The 18428-nt window shown below is 47.6% G+C and overlaps 1 protein-coding gene across 1 annotated transcript; it reads right to left on the bottom strand.

Annotated features, from left to right (window-relative positions):
- Positions 1 to 111: 111 nt before the first annotated feature.
- On the bottom strand, positions 112 to 18427 carry nup188 (nucleoporin 188). The gene is made up of 44 exons (XM_035390277.1): positions 18328 to 18427; positions 17445 to 17499; positions 17046 to 17119; positions 16837 to 16921; positions 16684 to 16764; positions 15992 to 16036; positions 15348 to 15440; positions 15013 to 15132; positions 14565 to 14776; positions 14313 to 14427; positions 13588 to 13788; positions 13250 to 13339; positions 13058 to 13123; positions 12528 to 12647; positions 12323 to 12449; positions 11956 to 12111; positions 11577 to 11703; positions 11340 to 11427; positions 11172 to 11248; positions 10847 to 10961; positions 10520 to 10640; positions 10229 to 10295; positions 9992 to 10117; positions 9615 to 9748; positions 8914 to 9020; positions 8567 to 8773; positions 8220 to 8389; positions 7908 to 7977; positions 7682 to 7749; positions 7319 to 7514; positions 7051 to 7128; positions 6706 to 6791; positions 6418 to 6563; positions 6112 to 6293; positions 5606 to 5806; positions 5038 to 5130; positions 4789 to 4947; positions 3995 to 4132; positions 3657 to 3731; positions 2941 to 3162; positions 2709 to 2840; positions 2438 to 2511; positions 2227 to 2356; positions 112 to 1830 (listed from the first exon to the last, which is right to left on the bottom strand). The coding sequence occupies exons 1-44, from the start codon at positions 18396 to 18398 to the stop codon at positions 1651 to 1653; spliced, it is 5280 nt and encodes a 1759-aa protein (XP_035246168.1). The 5' UTR covers positions 18399 to 18427; the 3' UTR covers positions 112 to 1650.
- Position 18428: the final 1 nt, after the last annotated feature.

The following is an 18428-nucleotide window of genomic DNA, read 5'->3' as shown; positions in this document are numbered from 1 at the left end:
AGCCGTATGCACAAGGGTTTTGCTAGGCAAATAAACATGGCGAGATGATTAAATTCATGCAGTCAAATTCTGAAATACTTATCCTGTGTAAAACCTGAGAACTCTTCTAAAGTGGGTTCCTTAGGTCAAATTTAAGTGACACGTTAAAACAAGCATCTACAAAACAGTTCTTCTACAAAAAAAATGTTTTATTGTATAAACAAGACAAAAATAGGTTTAACGTACAAATCTTGGCTTTTCTTTTTAAGTTCCATATTGTATTTTTCTGACAGGACATTTACAAGAGCATATAGGCAGACAAGCAAGGCCTGGCATATCAGAGTAGATAAGACTCACTGCACAAAGCTTAAAGTATGGTTAAAAATGAAATGAGCAGAGCAGAAACAACCCTTGGGGCCAAAGCACTACAAATGTCATATTTTATAGAAGGGCAAAAGAAAGTATAATATAGAAAATAGAAGTACTCTCTAAGCAAACTTAAGTGTGATGAACATGCACTTTTACATCCAACTACTTGTCTTCGTAACCTATCTATGGATATATCATAAATACCTTGTCAGACAGGTCTTCTCATTGGCACCATTGTGTTATGAAGTCATGGCATTGCCAGAGCACAACTAAGACTGTGTGTTTGACATGCATTGAGGACTGACAAAGTGAGGGTGAAAGCACTAAGTTAGGCACATATTTCTAATATACCGTTGTTCCCTTCTTAAACATTTCCTTCAAGAATAATCAAATACAAAACCTATAGTGTCAGAAACCCTGAGATTGAAAGTCTTTAATGATATTCAGATCCACTCTTCCCAATATACTTAGTCTAAAATAGCTTTTTCATATTTTTTAAAAATATATACTTCTGCCAGTAAACCTGGGGGAGCTGAGTTTGCCCAGGTTGTAAATCTGAAGCAGAAATACTTTTTTCAATGTGTATTTTGAGAAAAGTATAGTGCTTTAAATGCCAGCACTTTTGCACCCCAAGTCTGCAACCGATACCAGACACCATAGATGCATTTGGTTTGAACATTAGTCCCCATCTTAAATGTCAGTCAACAAAAAACCCCAATATAAAGAAAACATTTTCATTTAAACTAAAGGTTCCACATCCTTACAGGCCACCAAGTTACTTCAAGTAAGGTAGGTATAATAAACCAAGCGCGATCTCATTCTTAGTTAAAGGAAGGATGGGATGAGTAACTAATCCTGCATACCATTGCACATTCAGTTGGGTTTCTATTTGTTTGGCTGCTGAGGGCAAAATCAGTACCAGATTTGAAATAAAATAATACCAGTGGCACTAGAAGAGAATGTTCAAGTCAAATTGGGTGCCACCCAAAAACCGTATCTAGCCACATTCAAACAGTATGGTTATTGTCTGTAGCAGGTCTTTTGACTGTGCCATTAAAGGTCTGGATTCTCGGTCTTGCCTGTGTTGCTGCGGTGATGAGGTTTGGAATCCTGGCGCCTGCTCGTGCTGGCAGGAATTTCTCCATGGTGTCATCATCCCAGGCCGCTGAAAGTGCGTCACAGGGCCTTCTGACAGTACAGTTTGTAGGTTTCCCTGTGAGACCGCCCAGAATGCCTTGGTTCCTGAGCAGAAAGGAAGGAGGAGCGCACTGCAGGAGGTGCAGTGCCCAGCCGAGGGAGCTCCTATCTCTGGACGTGCCGGACGAAGGCCTGCACCAGCTGGATGAAGGGCTCCTGGCCCTCGGGACCCCCTTTAGAGCCTGGGGTAGACGGCTTGCTCTGGGGGGAGGGGAGCAGCCCACTGGCTGGAGATGAGGGAGACCCACGGCGGAAGTAACGGGACAGACTGGACAGGAGCGTGCTCTGAGGTGTGAAGAGAGATTCATCACTCAAGGAATTCCAAAGCAACTATCCAACCATGGTCTACTTCAGGGCTGCCCAACCCTGTTCCAGGAGATCTGCCACCCTGTATGATTTCACTCTCGAGCTACACTGCATACCTCATTCTACAGCTAGAAATCTTGTCAAGTTGCTAATTACAGTCGGGTGTGCCACATTAGGGATGAAATGAAAACCTACAGGGCGGTACATCTGCTGGAACAGGGTTGGGCAGCCCTGGTCTACAGGTTATACATGCTTCAAGACTCAACAGTAATCTCAAATATTCAAACACCCATCAGAAGTCTTGTAAGACACTTAAAACAGGCTTTAAAACAGACAAATGGAGACAGAGAAACGGGTATACAGGTGATGACGCACCAGCTCTGAGCTGAGTTCCTGCTTCATCCTCTGTTTGTCTCTCAGGTGCACTGTGGGGTCCTTCAGGTATCGCACCGCCTGAGAGATCAACACGTAGAAGCAGTTCTCCATGGTAAAAACCAGCAGTGATCTGTGGGGAGTGAGATGCCAGTTAACTGACTGAGAACCACCACTGCATCCAGAAAAATGTAGCCTTTTGCCATCATCTTACTTCAGAGCTTGAGTTTCTTCAGATGAGGCCAAAGACCCAACACTTAGGGACGCTGGCTCTTTCTTCTTCTCAATCTGCAAGAAAAAGCAGGAAGACGTACACAAGCAACTCAGTTAAGCATGTACCCAAGCAGGCTTTGCCATTATTCACCAACAATACAAAGCAAAGCTCACATCACAGAAGTACACAGGGCAGTACTGCGTATCACCTATTAAGATCAAACAGGAAGATCATTAAAATAATAAGTGAATAACAATTCATGGCGTCTCACCTCTCCCAGCATGCTCAGGGCCACATTGATGGTGGCCAGGAGAGTTCCAAACGAAGGGGCAACGTCTGATTCAAAGGCCGGCGTGGTGAAGCTCAGCACAAACAGGGTGCGGTATTCCGCCAGGTCCAGAGACTGCACAGGAGACACGAGGCGAGAGCACTGTATCCAGAAGTATCCAGCGACGCCTGTTACTAAAACGCGAGCTTCTCATACTCAGCGCCCAGCGCGTTACCTGGTCCAGCAGGATCTGGCAGCAGTCGGGGGTGAAGTGCTGCAGGGTGGCCAGCGTCTTGCTGAGGATCTTCAGGAGGCTGCACTGCACGGCCAACAGGGCCTTCTGCTCCGCCTCGTCGCGCTCCCCAACCCCCGCCCCCGCCGGCTGCTTGGAGGGGGTCTGGGACCCCCGCTGGGCCCGGGACAGGGGTCCGGGGGGTAATGAGTCACCGTTCTTCGTCTAGACGAAAGGAAGGGCTTTCTGTGGTTTTTCTATTTATTTTACAATTGAATAAATATTGCCTCAACTAATGTATTAAAATGTAATCTTTAGGAAGAATACAGCAGGTCATTAAGATTTTCAGATCCGTACAGACTTGTTTTAAACATTATCATCACAGACAGAATTAAGATTTTTAGACTATAGCTGTGTTTAGACTGTACAGATGGGGAAACTTTTCAAAGTAAAAAAGGAGCACAAAGCGTGTCAATTTAATGATGACCGATGCCTACTCATAATGAGTTTCTCATGGTAATGAATGAAAACCTTGATGGTGAGGTCATTTTGGAACATTACAAAATATTGATTCGGATCAGATTGGGATTCCAATTGAATTCTCAAGATTTGGGTATATATTTTACATGCCAGAATTTATTAACTTTGTACTACTCACTGATCGCTTATCCATCATGAGATTACTACTTGCTTACACACAAAAAGCCGTCACCCCTTACCTGGAGATAGTGATGCAGCATCTTCTTGCTGTGCAGAAGGTATGTACAGGTCTGGCACAGGTAACACAGATTCACCTGCCACAAACGGCAAACACATTTTTACTCCTATTACCAACCCAAGATGACGGAGAATGTGCTAGGGTGTGGTGCTGATGCAGCTGGTGATATGCAGTCAGTGATGACCAGGGGAGTCACGATTAGACCCGGTGGGTATGGGCATTTAGCCAGATATCAGGGAAATAAATGTATACACACTTAACTAAAGTACAGTAGTGCTAACTGTAAATGAACTATAAACATTATTCAAGAGAAAAAGTGGTCTAGCAGCAGTGCCTCACCTGAACATCTTGCAGGAGCTGCGGTAAGTGGAACTGCCACTCCTTACAGAAGCTGGACAGCTGCAGCAGGAAGCCCACGGTGTGGTCCGCTTCATCCAGACAGGCCAGGCTCTGCACGGTCCGCACCGCATTCAAACACTGAGGCAGAGGAGCCAGAGAGTCACGCCCAGCCACACCCATCTGACTGCCCGCCGTACCGTCCTGACTGTGCCCACTGTACTGTCCTGACTGTGCCCACTGTACTGTCCTGACTGTGCCCACCATGCCGTCCTGACTATGCCCACTGTACCGTCCTGACTGTGCCCACCATGCCGTCCTGACTATGCCCACTGTACCGTCCTGACTGTGCCCACTGTACTGTCCTGACTGTGCCCACCATGCCGTCCTGACTATGCCCACTGTACCGTCCTGACTGTGCCCACTGTACTGTCCTGACTGTGCCCACCATGCCGTCCTGACTATGCCCACTGTACCGTCCTGACTGTGCCCACTGTACTGTCCTGACTGTGCCCACCATGCCGTCCTGACTATGCCCACTGTACCGTCCTGACTGTGCCCACTGTACTGTCCTGACTGTGCCCACCATGCCGTCCTGACTATGCCCACTGTACCGTCCTGACTGTGCCCACTGTACTGTCCTGACTGTGCCCACCATGCCGTCCTGACTATGCCCACTGTACTGTCCTGACTGTTCAGACACTTAGTGAATCAGGGTCACGCTCATGCGCTCACCCTCCTGAGAGTGCCCTCACACACTGACACACACACACACTGAAAGAGTGCACACAGCGGACCTGCAGGATGCGCTCCTGATGGACGCCCACAAAGTCCAGCGCCTCGTTCACAAAGTTGTAGCGCAGCGTCTTGAGCAGGCTCTCCATCAGGGACATGCAGAGCCGGTACACCCCGGGCCAGGAGGGCGTGTCCTGGGACTTCCGGGAGAAGCCGGAGCTCTGCAGGAGGAGGAGGAGGAGGCGTGAGATAAGGAGGCACAGGGCCCGACGGGGGGTGAAGGCCCAGGACAGCGTACCCACAGCGCTTACCTGCGAGGCTCCGTTGCCGGTGATCTCGTACACGCTCAGCAGGGGCAGGCAGATGCTCTGAATCACACCAGCACCCGCCACCGCCACTGCGCCCTGAGGAAGAACACACAGGCTGTAGTGCACTAAACACACAGGCTGTAGTGCACTAAACACACAGGCTGTAGTGCAGGAAACACACAGGCTGTAGTGCAGTAAACACACAGGCTGTAGTGCACTAAACACACAGGCTGCAGTGCAGTAAACACACAGGCTGTAGTGCAGGAAACACACAGGCTGTAGTGCAGTAAACACAGGCTGTAGTGCAGTAAACACACAGGCTGTAGTGTAGGAAACACACAGGCTGTAGTGCAGTAAACACAGGCTGTAGTGCACTAAACACAGGCTGTAGTGCAGTAAACACACAGGCTGTAGTTCAGGAAGCACAGGTCAAACTCCATTGGTATGCTAAAGCTGTCTAAATACAGGGCGCTGCTAAACACAACAGAAACACTTAGAGGATTCCATGCACTGACTGTGTTAATGTCCTGTATCACTGTGAGCATGTCTGAGTGTGCGGTGTGGTGCTCACCTGTGCGGTACGTGCGAGCGTGAGCAGCAGGTGCAGCGCAGCCTCAGTGAAGTACAGGTTCTGTTTGAGCCGCAGGCTCAGCTCCAGGGCGCTCAGCACCGAGGGCAGGACCGGCAGCTTGCGCAGCACCAGCGGCCAGTGCTCCCCGTCCTCATCCACCCTGCACAGCTCCTTCGCCAGGTGCAGCGCCAGCACACACACCTGCAGGAGAAACACACGGTCACTAAGCATGCACACACACCTTCAGGAGACACGCACCATCAGTACACACGCGCACACACACCTTCATGCATTTATTTCTCTTAAAGAAATAAGCAAGTCTCGTAACAAACACCTATAAACCTACACCTGGGAGAGAAAGTATCGAAACCCAAACCCAGACCTGGGGGAGTGATCACATGTCCCAGAGCAGCGTTCCTAGAGCCTTTAAGCCCAGACAGATCCAATAAAACCACTCAGAATTACACTCCAACAGCCCACTACACAGTGAGTGAAAGGCCTCTCACCCCGTCTCTCTGGTCCTGATGCAGGCTCCGCGGAGCCACGTCCGTCTCCATGCTGTCTTTGTCCTCAGGGACGTCCCCCGCCAGAGCCACGTGACGCGTGCTGTCCATCAAGGCCAGGGCCTCGTCCTGCACCGTCTCGCACACGCACAGCAGGAGCTGGGGCAGCTGGGAAATCTCGCCACCTGATCCATCATCAACAGCACGGGTTAAGAACACGCGGCACAGGCTCAGATCATGCAGCACAGGCTCAGAACACAGGCCACGCTGGGCACCAGGCCGTCTACGTCAGAGCAGAAACACACTGACCGCTGAGGCCCTGGATCTGCAGGACGGAGATGAGAGCGGAGAACACTTTGGCCTTGGTCCTCTCCATCTGCTGCTGGTCCTCCTGCACAATGCTCTCCAGGATCAGAGAGAGCGGCAGCAGCACATCAGGGGCCGACGCCACCACGCTGAGGGGAGGGGGGGAGGGTGTGTAAAGAGAAAAACCCACAGTGGGTTAATTTTGCATTCAGCAAGTCATGAGTATTGCAATGGCAACAATGCCACTCTAGATGGCGCTTCAGCATTTTTTGTGTGTGTGAAAATTCCAACCTCTTCCAGTGTTTGAGCAGGATAAGCAGCAGTGTGGCCATCATGGAGCCCAGGCGCAGGCAGTGCACTGACATGGGCACCAGCAGCTGTGGACAGCAGAAGACTAGGGGTGAGGAAGCGTAAAGCACTAGCGCATTTCACTCTGTACTGGTGAGAACCAGGGGTGTTACAGTCACTGGAACTGTATTCTTATTAGACCATACAATTTCTTGCACAAGCTACGCATAACAGCCATATTTGAGGGACAAAGGTTGTAAGGCAGTCCAAATGTGGGAAACACCCCCATTTCGTATAAAACGTAATCATTTATAATCCACTGATGTTTAAATGTTTCAAAACGCTCACAGCAGATTTGGTGCCGTCCAACACGTCCATGAAGAGCTTTAGCCGGGTGGAGTCGTCTGTCAGCAGCATCACATCCGACTGGGCAGAAAACACAAGCACAGCAACCAATCAGAACGAAGCTCCGCATGGTTACCAAGTCCTCTCAGCCAATAATACCAGGGATACCATTCCAAAGGTAAGGCTGCAGGAGCTACCAGGAGGCAGTGACCATACAGCAGTCAGGGTGCAAACAGGAAGTTACATCACGACGGCTCAGGAAGTCACTCACGTGGCTGGTGGAGAGGATGAGCAGCATTCTCCAAGCGGAAATGAGCATCTGGCACTCGGAGAAGGAGCGGACCTCATCCTCCTCGGTCTCCGCCATGTGGCACACCAGGCATTTGACGTACTGGGACCAGTACTCATAACGCTTCCCCACAGAGAACCTCTTCAGCGTGTCCTTCAGAGACTGCTCCAGGGAGCCACTGAGAAACACACAGGCCACAATGCAGAGGGATGTGTACGCTGTGTAAAAACCTTTACCACATAACTCAATTATAAGGACATTTCATTTAAAAAGAAGCTGAATGCGTACACACCCTCTTATGCAAGTTTAATTGTGGACTGCATTTCCTCAGTAAAATTAACTTACCTGACCACGTAGTAGATTTCCAGGCCAATGATTTTCATGACAAAGGCACATGTTTCAAGAATGCAAGGCTGGAAAAGCAGATAAATTATCAGCGTAAGAATGTAGTAGGCATTTTTCTTACACATCATACCAACACTCTTTCAATGTCATATTCATCATTCATAGACAACTAAAATAATAACGCATTAATTTATTAAAGAAGCAGAACTGTTCAGAAAAGTCATACCTCTGTTGTGTCTGAAGGGGGAGGAAGAGTTCCAAAAAGAGTCGTCGTCAGATTTTCCCAAAACTTCTCTCTGGCAGGAAATAGTCATGTGTTCATTTTAAAATGTCAGTCAGCAGCCAATTTAAAGTAAACTTCTGAGTATATGGAACCTTGAGCCAATCAATGACTTAAATACTTAATTGCAGGAACATGCAGAATACAAGTAGACATAATGGCCCTCCCAGATTTGAGTGGGAGACCCCTGATGTACAGGAAGTCTTAGTGCTAATAAGTGTGAGTGTGGGTGAGGGTGGGAGAGGGCGTGGCGCTCACTTGGTCCGCAGCACTGAGATGGCGCTCTCTCGCCGGTCCTGCCACAGGGCGTGGAGGAAGGCCACTGCAGCCCGGTGCAGCAGCGGGGGGCACCAGTACTTCCCCTGCTGCCTGGAGTCGATCAGGTCCAGCACCACCTGCAGACAGCTCCACTCCCCCAGCAGGAACTCCTGAACACAAGCGGTTAGACTGTCACTATACAGCACAAACACCGCACAGTCACACCAGCACACTCATGAGCATCTCATTATTCCGTTCGCAAACATCCAACAGCAATGATGTGAAAACACACTCCACTTCTTAATATAGACTTCACCTACGGAACCACAAGTCATTGAGACTCTCACCTTTGACCCCTCAGGCCCGTCTTTTACTTCCAGGTTGAGGAAAAGCTCAATTAGGCCAGGCTGCGTTTCCACAGCAACAGTCAAAAACTCCAGGGTCATGACCTTGATGCGCACATCCTCGGTCTTGCTCTGCAGCCTGATCAGGAAAGCGTCTCGGATCGCTGCCGCGTCACTGCCCAGGCACGCGTACACTGACATGGGGGCCACCTGCCAATCAAATCAAACCAAAGCCTCAGCCTAACTGGACAATCCCAACCTGAAGCACAAAGCATTTTACACCTTAAACTGGATGTTCTATATAACACTGCTGAGATGAGGCCTGCAGATGGGCAGGTGAGGTAGGTTACCGTGGCGAGTCTCTTCAGCAGCTGTATGGCGAGCCGCGGCAGAGCTGGGTCGTGTTTATGGTAGATGTACTTCGCCAGGACTGCAATCAGGTTGTTGCCATGGCCACCTGAAATTCAGAATTTGATCAGGTGTAGGTCAACATAATATTGAAGAGATACAAAGGTGACATGGCATTAAATATTTTAGATTAACGTATAAGATCCATGAGCACACACATTAAACAAAAATTCTTATTTAACTTAGGTTCACTCAGGTAGCCTCCCTTTACAGTTTGCCCTTTCAGGGAGACAAACTAAATTTGCTGTACCTTACTTTACATTACATTACATTCATTTGGCAGACGCTTTTATCCAAAGCGACGTACAAAAAAGTGCATTTTCATGATTGTAGACAACTGCTGAACATGGGTTCAGTAAGGTACAATTACTTATTTTGTACAGCTATTTCTAGCCGAGAACAATGAACACTATTCTGGTCTAACATCTGCAAAGCCAACTAGGCTTACTTGCAGTAATGCTAAAACTATCCGGACCTACCACATGCTAAAAATAAATGCTTGTGAATGCATCATAAACCAGAGGCTCTATTTAAGAAAACAATGATATGATGAATACGCCAGGGTAAAGAATTTCCTCCGGAAATGTGCCAAGTATTTTGAGAAAAGCCAAAGGGCTCGGCCACCAGGGGGCAGTGGTCGCACCGTGCTGTGTCAGAGCCTGCTCCAGCGGCGACACCACGTCAGACGGAGGCTTCAGCCGGATCACGTTGTTGGTGACGGAGAAGGCCAGTTTCACCGTCTGGATGAGGATCTGGCCTGGACCCTCAGACCCACCGCTGCAAACAGGGAGGGAGTGACAGGAAGTACTCAAACACAGTGAACACCACACCACACCACACTACACTGCAATACAGACCCCACTCCACACACACACCACCCACACCCACACCCACACAAAAATACACTACACCACACTACACCCCACAGACCCCACTCCACACACGCCACACAACAATATACCACACACACACACCCCACAGACTCCACACCCCATACCCCACACAGCCTGAGGAGTTCACCTGCTGGGCTGGGCTGCCAGCACCACATCGATGGTGTCCACCCCGATTCCCATGATGTTCACCACTGCCTGGCCTGCGTCAGTGTTGGCCAGGCTGTAGATACAGAGGGACTGCAGACTGGGGGTGCTGCAGGAACAGGAACAGGGATCAGCAGTTAGACTTACATAACTTACACAACCTAACGGTGACAGCACGGGAGAATGCAAAAACGCAGCGAGTAGACCCGCCCTTCCGTACCTTCCCTGCGACTCTCCTTCAGGACTCAGGTTAAGAATGGCATGGATGAGCTCCAGGATCAGGTAGCCTGGGGACAGGGAGCAAAGTGACGGGTGAATAGCATGGCCGAGGGGGGTTAGAACACAGAAACAAGGCTTCCCTTCCCCAGGGCTCCACAGGCACCACACAACAAGCTAAACCTCATTTACAAACATAAAAAGAATAAAATCACTAAATAAGACCTAGTGTAAGAAGTTCCGCTGCGAACTCCAGGACGAATCACCCATAAATAAATGCCTTGCCTCCTCATACCTATCCTCTCTCTCACTCCATAGGTGTTGTAGCGCCACTTGTGGTAGGTGGGCAGCATCTCCTTCAGCACCAGCAGCACACAGGGGACCAGGCCTTTGTTCTGGGTGCTTCCCAGCTGGCCCTGAAGGGGAAAAAAATGCACGCAAATTCATTTACAGCCATTTTCATTATCGTGTCATTTAAAGCTTTGTGAACAGAGAGGGCCGGTCTTCTGAAGATAAGCATTACAGTTTAATTAAGTGATGAATCAGTGTCTGTCCATCACGCAAGGGGCTCAGCCAGCAGAGGCCCAGACCTCTGAATGAGGAGGAGGAGCCATTTCATTACCTTGACGAGGGTGGTGACGAGGCGCAGGAAAGCAATGGTCACCGCGTACTCGCCCCGAGGCTGCTCGATCAGCACCAGCAGGTTGCCATAGTTACCGGCCTTCATGCCCTCAGCACTGAAAGCGGACACCACAGGGGAAAGACGGAGGGATGCATCACATGTTCATATAGAATGCCACACGAACGTGTATCATTTCTCATTCCCAAATGCTTATTGTTATTCCGATTCCCAGTAGAACTTGAGAAGGCTCACTTTCCACCCCCTTGTTGAATGAAATGTGCGAGGTCCACTGGAGGGGGGGGGGGGGGGGGGGGGGGGGACTCACCTGATGGACTGCGCCATGTTGGTGAGGGGGGTGGAGGCGAATGGAAGGAAGCCAGTGTGGTGTAAGCTGGACCAAACCTAAGCAGAAGACAAGGGATTTTAGTAGGAAGTGTTGGCGTCTCTCAGGGAGTCAAAGACACAAACCCAGAACCCGTTCTGCTCCTCATACCTTCCCAGGCATCCGTGCAGCCAGCACAATCAGGCAGCTCACACAGGAGGCTATCACATCCACAGGGGGGTTTATCACCGAGGTCAGTCTGAACAAGAAATGCACACAGTCAATAGAGATCATTCTCCTAAGCCCCAGGCCTGACTGCACAAGTGCATAACTCAATGGCACAGGAAAGGGAGGCAGCGCTCTGGTTGTGATCTGAACCCAGGACCGCCTGCACACAGGAGCGCTCACCTCTGCAGCAGCATGTAGATGCGGGAGGTGATGGGCAGGAGGCAGTCAGACACGGTCCAGTCGGTGCTGATCACCTTGTGCACCAGGTCCAGGATGGGCTTCACCCTCTCGCAGTGCATGATCACGTCTGGGGGGGAAGCAGAGGGGCGGGGCGAGGTCATGGCGCTGTCGTTGGCAGGGGGCAGGGCGGGCAGAGGGGGCGGGGCGGCGCATGGGGGGACGGGGCAGACGGCAGGGTGGGCAGAGGGGGGGTCGTGGTGGCTGGCAGGGCAGGTGGAGGGGGGGTGGGGCAGCATGCACGACGGGTAGAGGGAGGGGCGGGCAGAGGGAGCGGCGGGGCCACGTGCGGGGCAGGCAGAGGGGAGGCGGACAGGCTCACCCGCAGTGGAGACCACGTGCAGCAGCATTTCGATCTCGCAGGTGAACAGCGTCCAGGAGCTGTAGGAGTAATCCCAGCGCACCATGTAGCCCTGCTCCCCAGGGACCACCTGACCCAGGGAGCCCTGAGGCATGCGCAGATTGGTCTGGCCCAGACCTACGGGAGGACCACCATTTTAATAACTCACACAGTTCCCTACAGCGACACAATTTAACATACAAATCTATGCACAACCAGGAAGCCAATTTAAAAACAAAACTGTCCTACAAAAGAGGCAAGCGAGTGCACATTCACATCATGAATGGCTGATTAAACGTGTCCACATTAAAAACTCGGCCCTGCCGGTCTGTGCAGTAACGCCTCGTACCGAGCGGGTAGAGGAGCTTGGGGGTCTGCCTGCGCCACAGGGTCTCGTCCTCCCGGGACATGATGTCACTGGGCTTGTGTTTGTACACCTCCGTGTAGAAGATCATCTTGTCCAGAAAGCTGTAGACCTGTAAGACACACAGTAACCGTTAGCAGCATGGCCCTGCCTGTGAAGAGCAGAGCCTGCTCCCGGGGCTGTGCTGTACCTTCTTGGCGGTGGGCTTGTCAGACAGCAGTGCGGTCAGCAGCTGCAGAAGCGGGCCGATCTTGTGAGGGAACATCCCCACAGCGCTGTCCAGGATCATCCCCAGTCCCGCCGTCGGCTTCTGCACAAACAAAATCAGCATCAGAATTCACCCCAAGAAACCAAAGCCCAGCCCAGGCCTGGCTTCAACAAACCTGAAGCACGAAGCATTCTCAGCAAAACTGCATGTGAAATTTCAGCGTGTTTGAATTACAAATGCTGACAAATTTATAAACAGACCGGTGATTTATTACTGAAAACATCCTACCACCTTTTTTTCTTTTAAACAGCACAATCTGTTTTTCAAGAATATCATCTGTCCCAGAATTTTCTCTTATATGAGGTCTATTCATAGAAGTGGAGTGCACAAAGATGAATGGGGGAAGCATTATCTAAATAAAATAATAATGTTCACTTATACTCTGAAACAACCCAGTAACCCAGAGATCAATAACTGTGCCATTTCAAAATCCTTTAATCCCCTCAACTCACAGTCTCCCAGAAGAGCTCAGCCAGGTTAGGAGCAGCGAGGACTTCACACGCCACGTTTATCAGGTGCTGGAAAAAAAGACCGTGTTACAGCCTGGTGGGAGCCAAATATTTCCAACCATCCACAGCGAGCCAAAGAGCTCCTGTCTGCTCTTCACCTTGTATCCTCCTTCACTGTTCAAGTCACACTCTTACCTGCTGGCTTCCAAGGGTTTCCTCTTCAAAGGAGGTGATGACGAAGGAGATGAGTCCGTAAACACACATGCGCGCCGTACTGGCCGTGCACTGAAAGACAAGCGAAGAGTGAGCAGCGGGCACAAGGGATATCTGGGTTCACTTTCTGCATTAATACTGATGGACAGACAAGACGGGCCTCATAAAACCTACGACCAGAAATACAAGTGTGGGCAGATACATGCAGACAAAAGTCAAATAAAACAAAGATATTGAGGCAGTAAGTCAGAAAAAAATGTATGTACGCTGCTGTACTGAGCATGTGTAGGGATGACCGAAGTCGCCAGTTTATCACTTACATTGGTGGCACTGCTACCCAGCGCCTGGAGCATGGTGGTCAGGTACTGGAACACAGCGAGCTGCAGGGAAGTGTTGCCGATCCGACGCACAACAGCACTGGATTCATCTGGGCTGAGGGTGTGCCGCAGCAGAACCCAAGCCAACAGAACCGGGGCGTGGTGCGGGATGTCTCCGAAAGTCAGCAGAATCTGGTCCATCTCCTGAAGAGGTTCAGAAGTGAAGAACAGGGTGGTGTTACAAATCTTTACAATAAGACCACCTAACATGCTCCGAGCTAGAGAGCAGAACTTCAGAGTTAAAAACTGACCAGTCAACAGAACTGGAAATAAAACCTGAAGCAGCCCACAAAATGAAGCACTTTATTATCACCTATGCAACTGACAAAACTGATCATTTCCACTGATAAAATAAACTAAAAGAATTGATTACATCCCCAAAATAATATAGCAGGAGGGGGACTACCTGAAAGACATGCTTTTTATGTTTGTTTTCTTTTGCATATATACATATAAACCTGTATCACATGCACCAGGCTCCATCTTCAGCCTTCAGGTTTCTAGCTGAAGTATTTAGGTTTAACTTCTATACAGAAGCCAGTCAGGTAGGAGGCAGGCCAGGTACTCTCAAAAGACTGGCTCAAGTAACTCATCCTTGCTCATCTTCCAACACAAAACATTAATGGCCAGTATACAATGTACAGCACAGACTAGTAATGTGATCTTACTTTGCAGATGTCAGGACAATTTGAAAACTGGTGCTGCTCTGTGCGATCCTCAAGAGCACACTTGTGCAGGAAATCAATGTCCATCCCCTCCACCAGGATCAGAGAACTTAGGTACCTGCAAAACAGTGCAGGGGAAAAGCAAATAAAAATGTTAAACATTCAGCAAGAATCACCACCACACAAACAAGGCATAAGAACATCAAGAATGGCAAGACAAATATAAATCAGAAGCAGGGATCTGCTGATTCTCACCCAATCCGATCAACCAGCACATCCATACTCTTGTCTACCAGATGTCTGTTTGTCTGCCTTTGTCCAAAACCTTGTTCCTTGAAGATCTTGGTAAGGGAGAGCAGGTCTGCTGGTGCCATCTCGAAGTAGGCATAGTACACAAAGAGGATTTCCAAAAGGAGGGACTGCTCCCGAAGACACTGCAGGAACCAGCGAGACGCCTGCCTCTCCGTCTCCACAGAGCAAAGAGACACAGTGCTAAATGTCCATTACACGGCCACAGCAGCACAGACACCAGGCACCACAGTGCTAAAGACCAGAGTACACTAAGCCACATCACATTCACATAAACAGGATTGAAATAATGTAAGAATAGACTGGCTTTGTGTACATGCAGTGCAATTCTGGGAAATTAACTGAACAACCAAGACATTAAAAATAAATACATAATAATATTTTTTAAATGTACCATGAGGTTTCCATGGGTCTCCCATGTTGGTGCCTCAGCTTTGAACAGGGTCTCAAACTGCTGTTGGTACTTGATCACAAGGTCCTTCTCCAACTTGCTCACACAGTTGGAGTACTCCGTCTGAGTGATGAATTAACAGCGTCACCACTGGAGACAAGCAAGGGCTGGAATGCTCAACTCTTATTGTGAAATTTCATATTCTACACGTTAGGCCTCTGCCTTGCTCAGTCACATATTACAGTTCAATTCCGCCCAGTCAAACAGGGTTCTCTAAGACACTCAGCCTCTGCAGGCAGCTACACTACATTTCCCCCACACTGATATGAGCACCACACCCTGAATGGATGCCTCTCATCCTGGAAGAAGGTCAGGAGGAGCAGCACACAGCGCAACAGACAGATCCGCTCCTCATAGTAATAGTCAGCAATCTACACAGAGAGACAGGAAGCAGTCAGGGACAGTGGCAATGCTACACATAAACACACAAGTCAACATGTTCATAGAGATGACAAGTGAGGATGAATACAGGTGCATTTATGCAGCACGTGAATGCAATAACAAAGAGCTTCTACACTAAATTATACCTGGATTAAATCATTTAAAATGATGAAAAATACCCAATGTTACACTCGCGTTCTAAATGTCACATATGTCCTAAAATGTCCTATTACTCGGTGGAATCCATGACACCATTGATACAAACATGAGCCCTGGGACCACTGGCAGCAAAGCAGCACAAAATCGTGTATGATCCTCCATCACATATGACATGAGATATGAGGTGCTTTTCCTTGTATGCAGCATTTTTGTTGACAGTGTTCAACTCCAATGAACAAAGAGAATGGAAGAATTTATAAGATGGTCTTCAATTTTAAATCTTCAGGATTTATAACAGGGTTTGCCCATTCATTACATAATTATCCCAAATACTACATGAAGATAAGGTAACACAAATAGTGGCTGATTTAGCAATACACACCTTCAACAGCAGGGTTTGACTCTGCCTTTCATCCTGTAGGACAGACTGACAACATAAAAGGTACAATTATTACAATGTCTTAAACCCCCTGATAAGAGATTCTCTGAAGGGTTTATACAAGATATACACAAGCCGTCAACAGCACAGTATTTGTATTGATTTACACTCACATCAGTCATCACAGTGGTTCACAAAATATTAAACGTCATCTGTATCATACGGTAAGTTACATTACCCTAACATACCAAATCAGAATCTAGAGAATTTTTCACTTGCTCCTTCACTGTCCTCCCTACCACATTATCTATTTATATTCATTTAACACACCACTGAAGTCAACTTCCTTTGCCTAGTGCACAAAAAAATCTTCCAAGACAATTATACAAATTAAACAGTTATGCACATGTAGAATTGCACATATTCAAAGGGTTTATACCTTTCTTGAAATTATGTTGACTTATTTCTGTATTCAGTCAGTCAAAATGTGAATATATACACTCTCTGGTCATGCTAGTGTCACAGACACAAGTGCTTAATGACATTATATTTCTATCAATGATGACCTTGCACAGTCTATGACATATGATGATGATTTTGAAAGTGTTAGGCTGGACATATGTAGGATCCTTCTCAGAAAGTGTTACCCATTTATCCTCCAACTACTGTGTCTTTGCATTGTAGGGACTCTGTACCTTCATGGTATTGCGAGTCCCTCTGTAATCCTCCTGCAAGTAACATTCCAATATCTGTACACTCTGCTGTTCATCCAGACCCTGAAAGAAATTGAAATATATCAGGCTTACTTCTAAAATTCAAAGCCAACCCCCATACCCACAGATACTTACCAGGAGTTTACTGATTCTCAAGCCAAAGTCTTTCATTGGTTGGGTAACATTCTTATCAGCCTTCAACTTGTCAGCTGACAATGTACTATAAGAGGGAATACAAATTTCAGAACAAACACTTTATCATAATTTATTATATTTTGGCATGAATAACCAAGCCAAGGTAATAGGACACATACCTCAGCAGAACATGCTAAACCATAACATACCTGGGTGTTTTGTAGTAACACAATCCCAAGTGCAAGCGCTCCCAATTTCGGTCCAGTTCTGCTTCGATTTGGGCCTTGGTGCATAAAGAAAAAAAATAGACTGACAATACTGGACTGTATCACATTCTCCCTCAGTCAACTAAAGACGGTATACTAAGTTTGTGAAACTTAGTGAAGTATAGACTATGTGTTACATGAACTATGGCTAGAACAACACTGTAATACCAAAATATCACTTTTTCCACATACGTCTAAGTCTAGAATCAAATATTCACAAGTTTCAAATTATATTCGAAACATAGCAACTAATTCTCCACTTAGCAGGATGCAAAAAGTAGCATCTACATTGTACTAGCTATGTTCATCAGCAGCACATAAACGCATACTGTTAAATCGTACCGGTTCTCTCAATGCTGATCTTCCCAGCAGGATGGTCCATAGCTCTCGACTGCTCCTGCAAAAACAGACGCTCGTTACAAAATCAGGTTTCATACCTGCCTGCCATTCCACTCAGTCCACTCTTTTTACACGATCGTATCAAACGGCAAGTATTAGCCAAACCTGCTTTTTCATCTAGCTAACGTTAGCTGTCAATTTGGCTAAGACAAAGGCGACAAATGAATTAAGTAATGTAGTGTGATTAGCGTGGACTGCCAGTCATATGGAATTTTACGTAATACGTAGGTAACCTAAATAAAAGCTTGCTCGTCCAAATAACTCGTCCGTGAGTTACATATTTAAAATGAATAACTAGCTAGCCAACGTTCCTTGGCAAATTATTTATGATAGGAGACACTATTAATTAGTTACAAACTTAGCGTGATAACAAGTTAGGTATATTAGCAATGTGTCGGTTTGGCTTTCAATACATTTAGCTTTCGTTTCACAGCCAAAGTTGTCAGCCAGACTTGCTAGGTAAAGATAGCTAGCACTAGAAGTACTTTTCATGTATAAAACAACGACTGTCAAGAACGAAACGTGCTGAATTTCAACATCTCTCTTAAAACATACGTTTGCGGGGCGTGCTTTTAAAACTAACGTGCGCTAAATGTTCCAAGTGCACACGCGTTCCCTCTCGAATAAAACTGGCTCTAGCTTGTTAGCCTGCTAGCTGGTGACATACAGGAAGATTTAATCAGCTAATTACGCGCTCACAAATTTTTCGACGTTGCTACATTTATTTTACAGCAATAGTCTCCAGTGTAAAGGTCATTCGACAAAATACGACGTATGCAAAATAATTTATTTAAAAAAATAACCCTTTATTTTTTTCTTTCAATACCTTCCACACATCTTCGAGGCCGCCATCTTCCCCCCCTCCACGTGACCCGTCAATGCGCGCACCTTCGTCATCTGACCAATCAGTGTTTAGGGAGTTTGACC

Source organism: Anguilla anguilla, chromosome 14 (genome assembly GCF_013347855.1).
Source record: "Anguilla anguilla isolate fAngAng1 chromosome 14, fAngAng1.pri, whole genome shotgun sequence".
NCBI classification, from domain to species: domain Eukaryota; kingdom Metazoa; phylum Chordata; class Actinopteri; order Anguilliformes; family Anguillidae; genus Anguilla; species Anguilla anguilla.
The sequence above is the reverse complement of the archived record's forward strand: the minus strand, read 5'-3'. Positions and strand labels throughout refer to the sequence as shown.

Excerpts from the sequence above, each read along its gene's own strand:
- nup188 (XM_035390277.1), bottom strand. The coding sequence starts at position 18,398 with ATGACGAAGGTGCGCGCATTGACGGGTCACGTGGAGGGGGGGAAGATG. Across the intron at positions 16,037-16,683 it reads GGACTCGCAATACCATGAAG|TCTGTCCTACAGGATGAAAG; the intron begins GTACAGAGTCCC and ends TTATGTTGTCAG. Across the intron at positions 8,774-8,913 it reads TGCTGAAGAGACTCGCCACG|GTGGCCCCCATGTCAGTGTA; the intron begins GTAACCTACCTC and ends TTTGATTGGCAG.